The sequence below is a fragment of the Tamandua tetradactyla genome, chromosome 1 (assembly GCF_023851605.1).
Source record: "Tamandua tetradactyla isolate mTamTet1 chromosome 1, mTamTet1.pri, whole genome shotgun sequence".
Taxonomy (NCBI): domain Eukaryota; kingdom Metazoa; phylum Chordata; class Mammalia; order Pilosa; family Myrmecophagidae; genus Tamandua; species Tamandua tetradactyla.
The window spans coordinates 172,494,299-172,514,339 of NC_135327.1; the positions used below are offsets into that span (position 1 = coordinate 172,494,299).

The 20,041-nt window shown below is 37.9% G+C and overlaps 2 protein-coding genes across 2 annotated transcripts in view; one reads left to right on the forward strand and one right to left on the reverse strand.

Annotated features, from left to right (window-relative positions):
* Positions 1-1,892: 1,892 nt before the first annotated feature.
* On the reverse strand, positions 1,893-2,876 carry KLF14 (KLF transcription factor 14). Its single transcript, XM_077164196.1, has one exon. The coding sequence runs from the start codon at positions 2,874-2,876 to the stop codon at positions 1,893-1,895; it is 984 nt and encodes a 327-aa protein (XP_077020311.1).
* A 247-nt stretch (positions 2,877-3,123) lies between these two features.
* Positions 3,124-20,041, forward strand: part of ERVFC1 (endogenous retrovirus group FC1 Env polyprotein) — a 109,636-nt gene continuing 92,718 nt past the window's right edge. The window contains exon 1 of the mRNA XM_077164211.1: positions 3,124-3,225. The gene's annotated coding sequence lies outside the window, so the exon portion shown is untranslated. The remainder of the gene's footprint in view (positions 3,226-20,041) is intronic.

The following is a 20,041-nucleotide window of genomic DNA, read 5'->3' on the forward strand; positions in this document are numbered from 1 at the left end:
CCAGAAAAATACTAGAATCGGCACTGAACAAATTCAAGTCAAATGACAATCTCTCTCAGGATGCTAAAGAGTCATTCCCACTTTAAGTCCACATAGGGTGGGAGGAGGAAATGGACTCAACGCTGTCAAGAAAGGGCTTTTGGATTAAACACAGCAGGCAAAGCGCTCAGCAGGGACCAGAGAGTTGAAGGTACACAGAAGTGAAAAGGAATAGAGAGGAAGGGAGGGAGAAAGGGGTCCTGATGGCAGGAAGGTCCTTTGACTAAGGGCCCAGAGAGAGGGAGTAGGGTAACCAAGTGTGAGGGAAAGAGAGTCACTTAGAAAGCCAGAGACCTAAGTTCTAATAAGGCTCTTGCCAGCAACTCAGCATATGACATTGAACTTGCCTAGGCTTCATGATCTTCATTCGAAAAATGGGGTGGGGTGGGGGAGCAGTTTGCTTAACCAAATAGATGCCAATGAGATTAGGGCATCCTCACAAGTGTGATCGATGGACTACCACAAGATATTAAGGAGGGAGATCTTACCAAAGTAGGAAATGCCTTTCAGCTCCATCCCTAACAAAAAGGTCACACCATACAGGCATGCACACACACATTCACACACACGCAGAGTGGTCGCTGATTTCATCCATAGCAGCAGAGTTACATATAGAAAAATAAATACTATCAATGCTCAATTCCTGCATGGGAGGAGGTGGGCCCTAAGGGTGAAACTTGGGACTCCAAGGGCAGAGGAGAGGGATCCTCCTAATTGATAAGAGCTATTACTCTGCTCCTCCCTTCCCAAATCCAGGGCAGCCAGCTCTTTGGAAGAAGCCAGTCTCTCACCTTCCTACTCCTCAACCCACCAACTCACCTCTCTCAGAAACAAAAATGCACAGACCCCGAGGGAAATAAATAAACCCCTATTTAGCCAGTAAGAAATTAACAGAATCTACCACCCCTGAGAATACTTTGGGTGGGGCAGCTGGGACCACATGCCCTATTTCTCTCAATGTTATTAATGGTTCTAAAAAGTTTTATTTTGGACCTATGACCCCCCCCCCCCCAAAGTTGTTTGGGCCTGCCCTCTGGGTGAAGGGGGACTAATTTGGACCACTCTTCTTTTTCTTGTGCTTTTATGGTTGTTTCCAAATTGTTTAACCAATCCTATTATGAGAGTGAGCCAGGAAGTTACCACCCCTAAGCAGGAAGCCAAACTGGGAGAAGGGACATCACAGAAGTGCTGGTTTCCATCCCAGGGATCTGCAAACAGACTCACACCAATCCCCAGACACCAAAAAAGCATCTCCCAGCCATACATCTACGTGGAGCTTACATGGCCTCTCCTAGCAGAGGTAGCTGGGGTAATTGGGGAGTGGCCAACAATAGCCTCTCATCAACCTGGGATCCTGTTTAAAAGATACTAAAAATAAATTAGTAAACATTGCTGTTTACAGAAATAGAAATCATTTCTGTTTCCAAAGGCCTCTCACCATCCCAGTCCTGGGCATTTCCAAGACTGTAACCCCTGACCAAGGCCCACCCTACTGGGTGGGTGAAATCCCTAGGCACCTGAGAATTCCAGTTTCACATCTCTGGTTCCAAGGAGGGGAGAATCTTCAGGACTCTGGGGAATACCAGGGTTCATCTTTTCTCACCAGTTCCTGGGGGCTGTCTTGAGGCAACACCCAATTTTGGGGATGTTCTAAGTGTCGCAAGAAATCCCTCTCTTTCTGGCCCCCAGTCCCCCCCCCACCCCCACCCCAGGGTCCAACGTGCCTGCCTGGACCCACTCTCAGAGCGGAAGAACCAGTCTGTGCCTTGGTCTAATGACTCTGGGAAAGAGGGATTGGCAGAGAAAAAGCAGGGACAACAGCCATAAGGGGACGACTAATAGCAATGATTGTCCTACAGGCAGGTGGTGACGCTGGGAGCCTGGCCGGTGCCGGTGTTGGTGCTGGTGCTGGGGTTGTCCATCAGGTTCGCGGGTTGCAAATCGACGCGGGGTGTGCGACGGCGCCCCCGGTACTCGATCATGTCGGGATGATAGGCAGGGTGGCGGCGGGCGTGCTTGGTCAGGTGGTCGCTCCGGGAGAACTGCTTGGGGCAAAGCGGGCAGGAGAAGCGCTTCTCGCCCGTGTGCGTCCGGTAGTGGCGGGCCAGCTCGTCGGAGCGCGTAAACTTCTTGTCGCAGTCGAGCCAGTCGCAGGAGAAAGGGCGCTCACCTGTGTGGGTCCGCTGGTGGGACTTGAGATGCGACGACTTGTAATAGGCTTTGGTGCAGCCCGGGAAGGGGCAGCGGTGGCGCTTAGCAGCAGGTGTGATGGGCCGCCTTCGTGAGACGGGACCCGCAGCAGGGGCGGGGCATGCGCCAGGGGCCCCCGCAGAGTCGGAGACTACACTGGAGACCGCAGCCGCGCCAGCAGCCACAGCCGCACCGGAGACCGCAGCCGCACCGGCTGACAGCGCCCGGCCAGAGACCGCGGCCGCGCAGGAGGACGGAGCCGGGTCCGAGGATGAGGTCCCGAGGCAGGACGCGGCCGGGTCGGAGGAGCAAGATGAAGAGAGCAGAGCTTTCCCCGAGTTTTCCCCGGATCCCTCCCCAGAGCCGCCGCGCAAGTCAGCCAAGACGCTTGCAGCCAGCAGGTGGGGCGCGGCGCCGCCCGCGCCGGGGCTGAGGGCGGGGACCTGGGGGAGCAGGGGGACCGAAGCGGGCCCCGGTGGCCCCGGACCCGGCAAAGCGGATTCCAGTCGCGCCGCACCCACCTCCAAGCCGGCGGCTCCGCCCGCGCCCTCGGGGTCCGACCGGCGGCGGTGAACCACAGCGCCCGCGGAGATGGACACCAAGCACTCAGCGGCGAAGTAATCCAGGCACGCCACGGCTGCCGACATGCTGGGACCGCCTGGCAGCCGGCGAGCGCCGTCAGAGCGCTGCCGACCGCAGGGCACAGAGTTCTCCGGAGCGTCCGTCCCGCAGCCTCGGAGCGAGAAGCAAGAGGCCCGGGTGCGCGCAGCCAGCCGCCCGCCGCCCGCAGCCAGCAGCCCGCCGCCGCCGCTGCCGCCCGAGCGGAGCCCGCCCCGCCTGACGCGCCCCTGACGCACCGGAGCTCGCGGGGGCGGCAGGGACCCGCCCCGGCTTCTCAGGACACCCCTCGGATCGCGCGGTCCACCGGGCTAAGTAATTTTTAACAGCCTAAGAAATTATCTTGTCTTCGCTTTCTCGCTTCTGCTGGTGAGCCAGGTAATTTTAATAAAGGGAAAACTCCCCGATCGTAACTTCTGGGCAGGCTGCCGGTTTCGCCCCCCCACCCCCCTCGCCGGCTGGTCCTCCGCCAGCTGGGTGTCCGGCGGAGCCCGAGAAAGTTTTTTTTTAAGGGAAAAAATGCTAATACCTGAAATATCTTTCGATTCATAATTACGATTTTTCGATAAATGATCTGGAATTACATTTCACTCCTGTCACCGCTCTAAGACCGAATTTAAAATATACTGAAGTCTGCATCAAAAAAGTTTTCCTATTTAACTGTTGACTGTTAATCCAGGGTCGGTAGCAATTCCTTAAATAGAACCACTACGTAGACATTAATTAATAGCATTTTGAACCAGAAGCATTTTTAACCTTGAAAACGCAGAGAATTCTCTCATGGTTGAAATTGAAACTTAAAATCCTTTGAGTAACGATTTAACTATTCAACCGACGGAAGAAAAATGCATGTTTAAACTGCATTAACCTGTCACAGGCTTACAAACAGAATTCCACAGTGAACTATAAATTACAGACTTGTAGCAAGATAAATACATTAAAATGGACTCCCACAATTTTAATAAGAGAAAGTTACGTTTCCAATTAGGCAACATTTGGATTTTTTTTTTTTTTTTTTTACAAAGTAAGAAATGCAGAAAATTATATGAAATGCTGATATGGTGTTTTGTGATCATGGAAGTTTTTCTTTTTACATTATCAAATTTATGTGTAATTTATTTTCAATATCTCCATTGCTTTCATTTTTGTCTTTACATTTAAAATATTTAAAAAATACACAGGATAATTTCTAAGAATAGTCAGATCATGGATTTTGATGTACACAAGCTTTACTTTCATGTGTTGAATTAAGTCCATTTTATTTGCAATTCATCGCTGCTCTTTTTTATTTTGAAAATTAAAAAATACACATACACCACGAATAATATACATTCATGTACTTACTTCCTAGAATAATTAGATGTGAGTATTTGCCATATTTGTTTTAGATTTTTTATTTACAATAGTTAAACATTACAGGTAGAGTTGAATAACAGTTTCTCTCCTTAGTCTCTTCACCTTTCTCCAAACTCCCTGCTTCTCTAGGTTATCAGTGTTATAAAGTGTATATTTTTGCAGCATTTATTATATCTTTATTACATGTGTGTATCCATGTTTATTTATTTTAAATGTTCTATATAAATTATACAGCAGTGTACATGTCACTTTGCAACTCAATATGCTATTGAGAACAAGCCATGTTGATACCTGTAGAATATAGTTTATTCATTTCAGCAGTTTTATAATATTGTCAGCTTTATTATTTTTAAGATGAGCACATTAAAACAAATTATTGTTGTAAAGTTCCTTGTCTCAACATTTTAGATAATCGATTTTCAGTTACTCTATACATATCAAAGAAAATCTCAGAGATAGCATTCTTTATTAGTTTTTCTTTTAATTTTATTATTTAGAAAAATTTTAAAGATATTAACAATACAGAGAAAATATTAGAGGTATCCATGTACTCATCTTATTTGATTGATAAGCATTAAGATTTTGTCATATTTGCTTCAAATCTATTTTTTTTAATTGAACTGTTCAATATTTCTGTTAAAGTTGAAGTCCCCTTTAATCTCCTCCCTGATACCGTTCTCTACCCCTTTTCCCAAAGGCAAATGCTGTCATGAATTTGGTATATAACTTTCCGATCTTGGTTTTTATGCTTTTATAAACATGGACCCATAAAAATATAGAATATTGCTTTGCATAATTTTGAAAATGTGCACACATGGTGTCAGACTGTACCTATCATTCTGCAACTTGTTTTTTCCTTTATGGTATGTTTTTTATTCCGTCTCTCCAAGTTGATAAATATAAATCCAGGTCATTCATTTTAATTGCTATATCATAGATCCATGCATATGGATATGCCATGTTTATCCACTCCCCTGTTAAAGAACATTTAAGCTGCTGCCAAGTTTTTTTCTTCTTTTTCTTTTTTTTTTTTTTTTTGGTATTGTAGGCAATGCAAAAATGAACATATGTGTATATAAGTAAGAATTTTTCTGTGTATATACCTAGATGGGGAATTGTTCAGCTGCACACACATTTTCAGTTTTACTAGAGGCTGCCAAATTGTTCTCTAATTTGTACACCCATCAGCAGAGAGTTATTTCCCCCACATGAATTTCTACACTTTCTAGAGTTAGACTTTTCATATCTCTGCCAATTTGATTTTTTAAAAATCCAGTTTCTTACTGTTTTATTTGAATTTCCCTCACTGCCAGTGAGGTTCAGCATTTCTTCATATGTTTATTGGCTGCTGAGTTTACTACTCTGTGATTTGATTTTTCAAAGTCCTTGCCTATTTTTTCCAAAGGGCTGTGTATTTTTAAAAAATCATTTTCCTTTTTGCTTTGTAGAAGCCCCTTGTATATAAACATTAAACATATTGTCTCGGTCTGTAGCTCTTCCTTTAACTGTTTTTGATGTCTTTTGTGCTCCAGGAAACTTTAAATGTAGTCCTGTTCATTGGTCCCGTTCCTTAGATAGTTTGCATCTTATTAAGGAAATCTTTCCATACTTGATGTCACGCAGATAACCTCATATGTTTTTTTCCTTAATGTTTTAAAGTTTTGCTTTCCGTATTTGTGAAATTAAGCTGTCTGGGACTTATTTTTTTGAATGGTGTGAAGTAGGAATTTAATTTTACTTTTTTCCCGCCATGCGGAAAGCTTATTGACTTGACCTAATTTATTGAGTAGTGCTTCATTTCCCTATTGATGTGTAATATCACCCTGATTGTTAATTAAATTTCCATATATTCATGAATAGGTTTCTAGTTTGTCTCTTTCCACTGATCAAACCAATTCTAAGCCAATACCACACTGTTTTAATTACTGTGGCTTTATTATAAGTCTTAATGACTGGAAAGGCATGCCCCTCCCTTGATTCATTTTAAAAAGTATACTGGCTATTTTTGGACTTAGCCTCTTCCAAAGATTTTAGCATCAGTTTGTCAAGTTCCATTGAAGAACTCTTTGGGATTTTGCTGAGTTAAATTTATAGGTTAACTTTGAGAAATATGACATCTTTATAAAACTGAGTCATCCAATACATTGATATTATTCTGATTCTTTAATATCTTTCAGTAACATTTAATAATTTTGTATATAAAAATTACATTTTTTTTGGTAAGGTTTGTTTCTAGGTACTTTACAGCTTTGTTGCTATTATAAGTAGGATACTTTTTTTTTTTTTTTTTTTAAAGGAAAGACAGAGAGAAGGAAGGAAGGATAGAAGGAAGGAAGGAAGGAAGAAAGGGAAACATTTTTAAACATTTTCTTGTTTTATTGTATTCTGTTTCTCCGTTTTTTTTGTTACATGGGCTGGGGCCGGGGATCGAACCGAGGTCCTCCGGCATAGCAGGCAAGCACTTTGCCCGCTGAGCCACCGCGGCCCGCCCTAAGTAGGATACTTTTTAATTGCATTTTTAATTGGTTCTTAGTGCTGTTTGGAAGTGCTGCTGGTTTTGGAATACTGATCTTGTTTGAGCAAACATGCTGAACTTTCTATTTAAATAGTTTATTCAAAGAGTCTCTTGTATTTTTATGTAAATAATCGTATATCTATAAATAACACTCTTGACCCCTTTCCCCCATTTCTTACCTCATTGGGTTGGCTAGGCCCTCCGATATGACATCAAATAGTGAGGATGAGAGCAAGCATTGTTTTCATATTTCTAACTCATTGAGAATGCTTCTAAGGTACCGTAGTTATGTTTGTTGAAAGGTTTTGGTAACTTTATTTTTGTATGCTTTATGGTGGGGGTGTCACATTTCATTCTTTTTCCCGCGTGACTATCCCGTTATTGCAGCACCATTTGTTGAATTTTGGGGCTGGGGGGTGGGGGAGGAAGTGCGCAGACTGGGAATCAAACCTGGGTCTCCCGCATGGCAGGAGAGAATTCTACCATTGAACTACCCTTGTAGCTCTGGTTTAGTAACTTTATCAGGTTAAGATAGTTTCCGTCTATCCCAGTTGTGCTTATGATTGGAATGAATATTTTATCACCATGAAATGAATATTGAAGTTATCAAATGCTTTTTCTACAACTATTGAGATGATTGTTTGATATATTAATATAAAGGGTTGCACTGACCAATTGTTCTAACGTAGACCTATCCTTGCATTCTTGAGATAAACCCCACTTTGCGATTATGTACTATCGTTTTTTTTAAATATAATACTTCATGCAATTGGTGAATGCTTTTTAAATTTTAGCATCTCTTTTATAAGTAATATTGGCTAGCAATTTTCTTTTTTCTTGTTCGGCTTTATCTAGGTTTGGTATCATTATTATACTATCATAAAATGCATTTGGAAGTTTTTCTCTTTTGCCTATTTTCTCTTACAGTTTGCATGAAATAGGTATTTTTGTTCCTTGAATGTTTGATAAAACACCTGTAAAGCCACCATATTTTGGAAAGTCAACCCAATTTCTCCTCTTGTTACTGGTAATTATTTGGTTTTCTATTTTTTTTTGAGTCAATTTTGGTAATTCATATTAGTTTTCTAGAAAATCAGATGCTACATTCAATTCTTCACAAAATTTGGCATATAGTTCATAGTATTCTCTTAGTTTTAAAATCTTTCCAGGATTTGTAGTTATAGCTCACTTTTCATTCCTGATATTGTATATTTGTGAATTCTCTATTTTTGATTTTTTTGTCTTAACATTGGTTGTCTACATCATTAGTCTTTTCTAATAGCTAGCTTTTGCTAATGTCTGTTTCTTTTGAAATATATAGTTGGTTAATTTCTGTATTTATTTTATTAATCCCTCACTCATATCTCTGTTAGTATAACATGTTATCTGTCCCCTTTTTATTTTAAAATGTTTCAAGTTAAATACTTAACTCTTTCTTATTTTCTAATATATAATTTAGGGCTATAAATTTCCTTGAAGGAAAATTTCCCTTCCTTTATCTGCATCCTGCAATTTTTAAAATAGCACTTTGTCATTCAGTTCTGAATTCTTCATAATCCGTTGTGATTTCTTAAACTGCTGAATTTTCAGAAAGGTGTTTTTTTCCCTGGATGACAGGAAAAGTTATCTTACCAACAGTGGAGAAAGGTAATTTTTTACTTTTGTGTGGATGATCACCTAAGGGAAGCTCTTTCTGAAAATAAAGCTGCTTCTGTGTAGGCAAGTGGTGGTTTTTAAGCAATGTTTTAGGATCTGGAAAAATTATTTTCCTAGAGAGTGTTTTGCCATAGTGCTGACATATGGTTCTTATGCATTTCATATGGTGTATGGTTCATATGCATTTCATTCATTCAACAAATTCTCATTGATAGCCTTCTGTTGCCAGGCATTCTTTCAGGCACTGAGAGTCACACCCATGAACAAAATAAATCAAAACCTCTTGCCCTCACAGAATGTACAGTCTAGTGCAGATATTTGCTTGTGTTTTATTTTGTGGATGTGGCACTCATACTGCAATTTGTCTTGATGATCCTCTTGAATTTTGGAAAAGAAATGCCTATGAAGGGCTTGGGTTTAGAACGCTAATACTGGTTTGGAGGTACTTGAAAGAACTCCTCAGTTTCAGTGGAAGACATCCAGGCCTGGCTGCTGCAAAGGACCTCGGAGTCTATTCCTTTGAGACTTCTCTGGCTGAGAATAAGCAGAATTTGGAGGAAACTGCAGAGGAGATGTCTTTGTATACAGATAGTTTCTCTGAGAAAGGGAGGGATCTTTTTTTTATTATTTGTAGTTGTTTCTTGGGATCAAGGAATTCACTTAAAAATGGGGTGAGGGTCAGTTTTTCAGATTGGCGAGAGCATGTTTGGACTTTCTATACTGTTGGTATTATATCACTTGAGCTATTCTGTAACCAGGGCACATTGTATAACTGCTCAGGAGCTGGCTCTGGATATATAATTGAGGATTATTTGAAATGGGAAGTAGAACAGTTTAACTTCTGAACCTAATATGTGCTGTGGCCTTGAAGTAAATGTTATTGAAAAAATGCCTTTCCCAGGCCCATTCAGAAGCTTCTAGGAATAATATCAAAGAGACATTTGTGAAGGTCTTGAGAGACTGAACTGTTCAGCCCTTTGGTCCCAAGTGATTCAAAACAGGTATATAGTAAGCATTACATGAGTATACATAAAACACATGAATAAGAATGCGTAAACTGACAGATGAGTACCACCATTCATTCATGATAACCAATTCAAATATGCATTCAACATTCCCAGGAATATTGCGAACCTGTTTGCATCTGTGCCAGTCTCCCTCCCTCTCCTAGGAAAGGCCAGTCCATTTATGAATTCTAGTTATAGTAACTCTTGCTTTCTCAAGGCTCATAATCTGTAAACTATCTCCTTTTCCTCCAGCATCATCTGTCTCTCCTTCTCCACAGAATAATTTGAATCAAGTTCCATGAATGGGCTAATATCTCTGATTTTAAAAATCCTTCTTTCCCTCTTGACTCCTCATTCTCCTTTAGCTTCTGCCACATAGGCACATTCCTCTTTAAAACCCAGTTTCCTCAAACTGGATATATTCCCCACCACCAACTTCCTTATCTCCATGTATTATTAACTCACTCCAATATTGAGTCTTCACCTTGATACAGAAATTCTTCTTTTTGAAATCATCGTTGTCCTCAAGGTTACTAAATCCAATCCTCAAATTTCTAGAACTTTCAGAACAATGAAGCTCTCTTTGAATCGTCTTTGTTTGTTTCCATGATACTGCACTCTTTGGGGCTTTTTCCAGTCTTCCTAACTGCTCCTTCTCAGCCTTAATTCCTCACTTCCCTCTCTTTATACCACCTCTAAAATGAAAAGTTCTGCAAAACTCTATTCTGGACCATTTTCTCTCCATTGTACCCACTCTAGGTAATTGTAACAATTTCCATAATTTAAATACAGCTGTATACCAACTATTTAGAAAATCATAAAATTTAGCCCAGATCTCTCCTCCAGAGATGTCAGGTATTCTTATATCCATCTGACCACTTGTTAAGTCCCCAACCCCTCTAGGATATCACATAGATATGTCAAACTTAATATAGCCAAAAGCTGAATTATTGGTTGTTGCCCCCAAATCTGCTCTTCTTCCATTCTCCCCTGTTCCAGGGAATAACACTTCTTTCCATCCTGTTCTTCAAGCTAGGAAACTGGGTTTGTTCTCGACACCTCCCTCTCCATCAGCCTCCACATTTAATTTATCATCCGTTTTAGTTAATTCTATCTTCATTTTTCTCATTTTCCCTGCGAATGCCCTAATCCAAACCACCATCATCTCTTGGTCAGACTACTGTACTAATGATTTCCCTTAACTAGATCCTCAGCTTTCACTCTTGTCCTGCATCAGTCTTTTCCCCAGATTTTTGCTTGGTGGTAAAGGGCTCCAAAAGCTTCCCATTGCGGTTAAGATAGAAATCCAAATTGGCTAACGATGATCTGTCTGCACCCCTGCACCCGATCTCCCCCTCCACCCATACCGCACCTACATTGCCTCTGAAACACCATTTTTGTGGATGCCCAAACTTCAGAATGTGCTGTTCCCTCGATCTAAACTGCTCTTTCTCTCCCTCTTTGCCTAGTGCACTGTCAACATACAATTCACTTCCTTAGAGAAGCCTGAAATCCCTGATCTAAATCGCGTCCCTGCTGTTATAGAAGCATTCACTTATTTAACAGATATTTTGAGGGTGCCTATTCTCCACCTTGCATAGTCCGAGACAATGGAGATAGAGCAGAGAACAAAACTGCATCTGCCCTGATGGGACCTACATTTTAGTATGGGTAGATACTAAGCAGATAAGTAGGTGAAAACATAATATTTCAGATCATGATCAAGGCTCTGGAGAAAAATAGTGAGATAGTGAGTTCTATAAAAGGGATATTTTATATAGGGTGACCAACTAAAGGCCATTCTGATGAGGTGAACCCAAGGGGAAGTGTAAGAGAAATCTGAGAGAGAAAGAAACCGAAAGTGCAAAAGTTTGGAGGCATGAGTGTGCTTGGCATGTTGGGGTGCTTGCAGCTAAGAGGTTTGTATTAGCATTATATGGCTGCTCTAACAAATCACCACAAATTTAGAGGCTTAAAGGAATAGAAATTTATTATCTTACAGTTCCATAGGTCAGAAGTCTGAAATGGGTATCACTGGGCTAAAATCAAGGTGTTGGCAAGGCTGCATTCCTTACTAGAGTCTCTAGGAGTGAATCCATTTCTTGCCTTTTGCCAACTAGAGGCCACCCGCATTCCTTAGCTTTTGAGCCCTTTCTTCCATCTTTAAATCCAGCAGTGGTGGATCAAGTCCTTCCCTTACTCTTATCCCTCTGACACTTATTCTTCTGCCTCCCTCCCACACAGGTAAGGATGCTTGTGATTAAAATGGGCTCAGAAAGATAATCCAAAAATAACCTCCCTATTTGAAGGCCTGCTGATTAGCAACCTTAATTCCACCTGCTATCTTGATTCGTTTTCACCGTGTAATATATCCATGGGTTCTGGGAATTAGGACAAGAACATCTTTGGGTGGCCATTATTCTGCCTACCACAAGGCCAAAGCAGAGGGAGTGGTGAGAGCTGAATGAATTGAGGGCTGTGGATGGTATGGGTGGTGGGTCAGGTAGGGTCTTGAAAGACTTTGTAAGGAATAAGATGGGAAGTCTTTGGGACACTGGAATACAGGAGTGATGTGATCTTAATTACTTTGTAGAGATTCACTCTGGTGTCTGTGTGGTGAATAGATAATAGCAGGGGCAGGAGTGGAAGCAAGAGAGCAGTTAATAGCCATTGCGAAAATCCAAGTGAAAGATGATGGTGGACTAGACCAGAGTGGTCAGATCCTGGATCTTTTGAAGTTAGAGTGAGGAATACTTGCTTGATATTAGATGTAGGGTTTATGAGAAGGAGAGGACTCAATGGTGATTCCAGGAATTTCATCCCAGGAAGTGGAAGAATATACTTTCTGTGTTAAAATGGGGAAGAGTTTAAAAGAAACAGGATATGGGAGGTAGAAATTGGGAGTTTGGTTCTGGAGATTTCGAATTGCCATTTAGATACCCAAGTGGAGATGTGGATTGGGCAGTTAGATCTGTGAGTCTGATGGTCTTGCAGTTTGAAGACTGGACTACATCCCTGGCCGAGCAACAGGATAAAAGGAATTTTGTTTAAAAAAAAACTACATATTTTTATATCTGTATTTCTGGTGGACAAGATTTCTAACTCTCGGTAGAGTTTCTCTTAAGTACCAGTCTTACTTGTTTAATAATTTTAGTGTAATGATAAGACATTAAGTATTAATTGAAATGAATGGTTTAGTTTTAAAATCAAATAATGAAATGTATTCTATAATATAAAGTCTAATATCATATATCCGATTTCAATTATTGATAAAATTCCTATAATTCTAGCTGACAGGTTTCTTTTACATCCAAACTTTGTTGATGTGACCTAAGACCTGTGTTAATGTGTTAGTCTAAGTAAAATATACAGGTTAAGTCTTCATTTGATTAATTTTACGTGCTTTTTGGTGTTTACAGTGTTGTGGGATGTAAAAATAATTGACAGAAAGAACATACATAGTAAATAATCAGTAAATCTTTTTACCTAGAAAGACTGAGAGCAAAGGTCCAACTGAGGTATCTGTATTACCAAGGAAAAAACAAGTGGGTGATATAAGGTTCTAGGAGTATAATAGCCAATAGTTTAGCAACATGTGTGGTAACTTGGGAGACTAGCAAGCTCTAATTCAAATCCCAGCACAAAAAGACTTAGGAGTCTCTCCTTTCCCATGGAGGGAAATGTAAATTGGCACAGCAATTTGGCAATAATTTGTGAAGACTTAGAATGTACTTTTTGTTGTGTACTTTAGAGTAACTCTTGTATTCGGGCTCTGGGAGATATCCACAAATATATTCAACATGCATTTGCTGCAGGTTTTTTTGAAGCAACCTAAATATTCATAAACACAAATGAACCAAAACTAGCTAGACCGCAGATAAACGTTTTCTGCTCAGTAGATAAAGCAGAAAAAGAAAAAAGATTTTTTTTTCCATTTACACAAACCATTTAAACAAAGTTTAAATACTTGGGAATTATTTACTATATTCCTTCAGAGAGCATAATATAATTATTAACAGCACGAACTCTACAATTGGACAAGCTGTGTGACCTTAATTAAGTTATTTTTCCTCATTAAAAAAGGGGATAATAATAGTACCGACTTCAAAGGGTCGAACTTTTAGTGAGGACTAAATTCATTAATATATGTAACGTGATTAGAACAAACACAGGCTTGTAGTAAGTAGAATATTAGTTACTTTATACTGTTTATGAATATATTAACAATATCATGCATTAATGAGAGTGACAAACAAATTTATCTCTGCTGTGGAAGGAAAGGGAATGGGATTTCAACGGATTCTGTGGTGTTTTATTTATTTTTTTAAATATGAGGCATATGGGCTTATCATTTCATGTGGGAATCATATTCCTAGATATTTACCTGAGTTGAAAACTTATTCTCACACAGAAACCTCTGCATGAATATTTATAGCAGTTTTATCTGTAATTGTCAAAAACTAGAAGTAACTGAAAGTCCTTCAATAGGTGCATGGATAGCCAAACTTTGGTACATTCATACAGTGGAATATTATTCAATGATTAAAAAGAAATGAGCTACTAAGCCATCAAGAATCATTGAGGAGCCTTAAATGCTTATTGCTAGGTGAAGAAGCTAGTCTGAAAAGGCTACATACTATATAATTCCAACTATATGATATTCTGGAAAAGGCAAAACTATGGATACAGTGAAAAGATCAGTGGTTGCTAGGAGTTTGGGGGGACAGGGAGAAAAGAATGAATAGTTGGAGCACAGAGGATTTTTAGGGCAATGAAACTATTCTTTATGATACTAGAATGGTGGATACATGTCATTATCCATTCGTCAAAACCTATAGAACTGTACAACATAAAGAACTCTAGTGTAAATTTGGACTCTAGTTAATACAATGTATCAGTATTAGTTCATGAATAGTAACAAATGTGCCACATTAATGCAAGATGTTAACAATAGGGAAAACTGTGTGTAATGAGGTGAGAGAGTATATGGGAGCTTTGTATTTACTGCTAAGTTGTTTGGTAAACCTAAAACTGCTCTAAAAAATAAATATTAATTTTAAAAAAAGAAAAAACCTGAAGTAAATATGGAAAAATAAGAGTTTTCAATATGGGTTTGTTATATTATTCTCTGTACTTTTCTATGTGTGTGAAATATTTTACTTAAAAAGAAAATCCAAATACAGACCCTGTAACGTTAGTCTCAAAAGCTGTTTGTTTGTTAAATTAAGAAGTGGCATAGATTGGGGGGCATTGTAGGATGGTACGTTAGGATCTCCCTGATGCTCTGCTCTCCAGTCCCTGTTGAAGAGACCAACTGGCATGTTATTCCTTAGGAGGAAAATTTCTCTTCAGCAACAATAGCATCAGAGAGACAGTGGAGCTGAGCTTTCAGGGTTGTGAGGGAAAACTTGAACTTAGAATTCTATATCCAGGCGAGCTCATCATTCAAGTGTGAGAGCAAAATACGCTTTCAGAAATGTAAGGACTCTGAAAATAAACCACTCAAGCACCCTCTCTGAAAGACTTCCTGTTTAAAATGAATGAGTCAAAGAGGAAGACATGAGAGAAGTTCTGGTGATTAAAGCCAGTGAAACTTGTGGCGGAATTTAAAATAATTACTGAATGAGGCAAGATTGAGAAAGATGGATGGATGGACAGATGGATGGGTGGATGGTTGGATGGAAAGAGCGATACATTGATAGATAGAGAGAGATAACAATTTGGAGTTATATCCCTGATGATCTTTACTTGGGAGGGGCAGGGGGCAAAGGAGAAAAGTAAAAGCATGAAAAGGTTCTTGACTTGTTTGGAGAGAAGCTGGTCATGTTGAATAATTGAAAATGTTGATTTTAGATAATAAGTTTAAATATGTGCTTAAACCATAAAGAGTTTAATTTTTTTAAGTTGGAAAAAAATTGAAATAGGGTATATAATTTCCTAATCATTGAAGAAAGAACATGAAATAAGGGAAGCTTCATCAGTTCAACCAAAAGAAAACATAAAAAGTAAAATATGGTAAATAGAAAACACAAAATTAGATGCAAAAATTCGTCTAAATAATTAGACTATAAATAGTCTAAATAATTAGTCAGTAATCATAGTAAATATGAATGGATTTACTAATCCTATAAAAGCACAGAACCCCTCAGATTGGAATTTAAAAAGAAAAAAGGCAAAACAAAAAATTCTGAGTTTTATGCTGTTTACCTAGAAATGACCTGGATGACAAGAATTAAGTAGTAAAAACAAATATTCCACATAAATGTTAAAAAGAAAACATATTGATAATTCAAGCAGAAAAATAAGGATATGGGAGATTTGATTGGCATTATGAAAAAGCTTCATACTCAAGAAATAATGAATATTTATTCCTCTTAAGTACATGGAATATTTACAAAGGAAATTTTAATAGATTCTAAAAAATGAAAATTATACAACCTACATTCACTGACCACATGCATAAAATTATTTTTTGATCCAAAAAGATATTATTTAGGAAGAAATAAAGTTTACCTCTCTTCCACACACAATATAAAAAGTGCATTCTAAGTGGAATAGAGATCTAAACATAAAAAATAATATTGAAAGTACTGAGATAGTCATCTCAATAGATGTAGAAAACTTTGACAAAATTCAATATCATTCCTGATTTAAAACTATTAGAAAATTAGGAGTAGAAAGGAGCTTTCTTAATCTGATAAAGGGCATCTTAAAAAAAACAAATCCTACATTGTACTTAATGGTGAAAAACTGAATGCTTTTCCCCTTAGGTTGGAAACAAGCCAAGTATGTCCCACTTCTACTCAAAATTTTAAGGAGGTTTTAGTCAGGGCAATAAAGGAAGAAAATTGAAGAAAGAGGATACAGATTGTAAAGGAAGAAATAAAACTCTCTATCCTTATACATGATTGCCTAGAAAGTCCCAGTTAATCTACCAAAAAGTTAATAGAACCAAGAAGTAATTTTAGTAAGTTTACAGGAACCCAGGTCAATATATAAAATTCCAGTAGCATTTCTATATACCAATAACGAACAATTGAAAATCAAAATTTAAAAACAGTACTATTTGCCACCCCCAAACAGTGCCATTTAGCACCAAGCCTGAAATATTTAGTATACATGTAGCAAAATACGGGCATGATCTGTGTTTTTAAAACTGCAAAACGCTGATAAAAGACAGAAAATAACTACATAAATGGAGAGATGCACTGTATCTATGGATTGGAGACTTAATAACAACGATGTCAAATCTCCCTAAATAAATGTAAAGGTTCTGTGTAATCTTAATCAGAATCCAAGTAGGATTATGATTTTTGAGGATAACAAGCTATTCTAAAATTGATATGGTAAGATAAAGGAACTAGAGTAGCCAAAACGATTTTGGAAAAGAGCAACAAAGTTGCAGCAGTCATAACTTGATTTTAGGACTTACTGTAGAACTATAATGTTTAAGACAGTGTGGTATTGGCAAAAGGATAACATAACAGAAGAGAGATTCCAGAAATACACCCACACAAATATGGTCATCTGATTTTTGACAAATGTACAAGCACAATTCAATGGTGAAAATAGTATTTTCAACAAATGGTGCTTGAATAATTGGACATCCATATGCAAAAAAGCTGAACCTCCATTCATATCTTGTACCTTTATACTAAATTAATTCAAAATGGGCCATAGACCTAAATATAAAGTCTGAAACTACAAAACTTCTAGAAAACAAACATAGGAACAAATTTCTTGTGACCTTGAGTTAGACAAAGATTTTTTAGATATGATACCAAAAGCATGAACCATAACAGAAATAAAATTGTAAATTGGACTTAATCAAAATTAAAAATTTCTCTGCAAAAGACTGTTAAAAGTCTAGAAGAAAATATTTGCAAATCACATATCTGGCAAAGGAGCTGTATTGAAAATATAGAAAGAACTTTCAAAGCTCAATACTAGAAAATAAATAGTCCAATTTAAAAAATGGACAAAAGATTAAACAGACACTTCACCAAAAAGCGCAGAGTGATTGGAACTCTCATACACTGCTAATGGGAATGCAAAATGGTACAGCCACTTTAGGAAACACTTTAACAGCTTATAAAGTTAAATACACACTTACCATAAGATCCAGCAATCCCTTCACTAGGTATTTAGCCAAGAGAAATGAATGCTTAATATTCACCCAAAAACTTTTAAGTGTATGTTCATAGTAGTTTTATTCATAATAGTCCCAAACCAAAAAACAACAACAACAACAACAACAACAAACCCAATTATCCCTCAGCTGGTGAATAAACACACCGAGGTACTTCCATACAATAAACTACAACTCAATAATAAAAAGAATAAACTGCTGGTGTATACGATGGCAGGGATGAATCTCAGACGCTTTGTGATAAGTGAAAGCAGTCAGCCTCAAAGGCTACATAATGAATCCATTTATATGTCTTTTTGGAAAACACAAAACCAAAGAAACCCCTTGAAAACAGATCGGTGGTTGTCACAGGCTGGGGTGGGGGAGCTATGAAGGAATTGAGGGGTTTATGACACTTTTCTGAATCTTCTTTGTGGTAGTTGTCACACAGGCTGTATGCATTTCTCAAAACATGTAAAATGGTACAGCATAAAGAGTGGATCTTAGTGCATGTGAATTTTAAAATACTGTGAAAAAATGTAAACTATCTTTGTAATTGTGCAAGAGAACACATGAGAACCAGAAGCTATTGGAAAACATTCACAGATTTAATACTTACAGTATATAAAACTTTTGAATGGCAAAAGTCATCATAAACAAATTTAAAAATCAAGCCACAGACTGGTGAATGTATTTTTAGCATATTAAAAAGGATTAAGATCCATATTACAAAGGGTGCCTATAAATTATCGTGAGAAAGAAATATTATAACAGACAAATGGGCATAGCATATAGTCAGGGAGTTCACAGAAAAGAAATCAAATGCTCAGTAAACTGAATTCACAACCTCACTAGAAATCAGTAAACAATGAATCAAAACAATAATATAATATCATTTCAGGCAAAAGTTGTAAATATGGTTAAAATCCAACATTACTAAGGGTGTGAGGTAATAGGTTCTCCCATACAGTTTGTGGAGTGTGTAAATTGTTTCAACTTTTTGGAGGATAATTTGAAGGTAGCAATCAAAAACTTAAATGTGCATATTTTTCGATGCCATAATTTCACTTCTAGGTATTGATATGATAAAAATACTTGTGCTGTGCACAAAGGTGTATATAAAACAATTTTTTATTTTTTATTAAAGCACTGTGTAATGGTGAAAAATAGGGACCAATTTGAACATCTATGAGCAGAGGAGCTGTTAAATAAATTAGATAAATCCATAGCATTGACTGCTATGAGCAGTACAAATGAAACATATAAATACTGGTATAGTGCTATACCTATTTTTTTTGTTTTGTCTTGTTTTGTTTTGCGTGGGCAGACACCAGGAATCGAACCTGTGTCTCTCTCATGGAAGGCAAGAACTCTGCCTGCTGAGCCACCTGTGGCCTGCCCTATACCTATTTTTTTTTACAATAGAAAATTGTATTATTAAATGAGAAAAACAATTAACAGAAAAAACATGCATATTGATCCTATTTATGTTTTTTAATCTACATATCTGTACATGCACACATACAAATGCATAGAACAGAATCTGGACAAGAAGATGTCACACTTTGGACAGTAGTTCTCTGTGGGGAGGGCAGTGAAATTGGGGGATCGTGAAAGGAAACTTTCACCTTTCACTCTACATACTTTGGTCTTATTTGCACTTTTTAAACTTTTTAAAAATCTTATATATGTTTTACCTGTATAATTTTTAATTAATGAAATAAAGACTTATAATTCATATATATTTATGCATTTTAAATTCAGTAAGCCCTAACAGGAAGAAAGATACATAACTTCCAAATCATGAATGGGGAGAAAAAGGAAACTTGATCACTGTAGTAAGGAAAAAGAGAGAGAGAGAGAGAGAGAAAAGAAATAATGAAGGATCATTAAAAATAGAAGCCGTAAAATAAATTGATAGAAGAAAAACCAAATATAATTTTTGTTTTGATCAGTGTGAATAGCTTACAATTTTCTACCGAAGAACTCTCAGATTGAGTGAAAAAAATGAAACTTAGCCTTAAGCTGTTTATAAACAGAATATAAGTATATATGTGTGTATATATATGATAAATGAACAAAATGACAGAGAAGGTTGAAAAGTAACAGGATGGGAAAAAATATGAGGCAAATCCAACAAAAGGCAACCTTGGTGTGCTAATGTTAAAATCATCAAATAGAATTCAAGACCAGTATATTAAATGGAACAAACATAATTATTTTTATATTGATAAATGATAGAATGTTCTATGAAGGCAATACAGTTGAGAATAAAAATGCTTTCGAATAGAGGACAGGTTAGTTATTTTATGGTACTTATTTACAATGAGAGTCTATACAGGCAATAAATTGCTAATGTAAGAAAAACATGCAAAGGCATGAAAATAGATAAATTGTGAAGTGAAAAAAGTATGCTGTAAATACTCTATGATCCTAGTTTATTGTTTAAAGTTTTTTATTTAAAAAGATAAAAGACGAAGTGATCCCAGTGTTAGGGCGGAAGGACTGATACACTGAAGCACTCCTAAAACT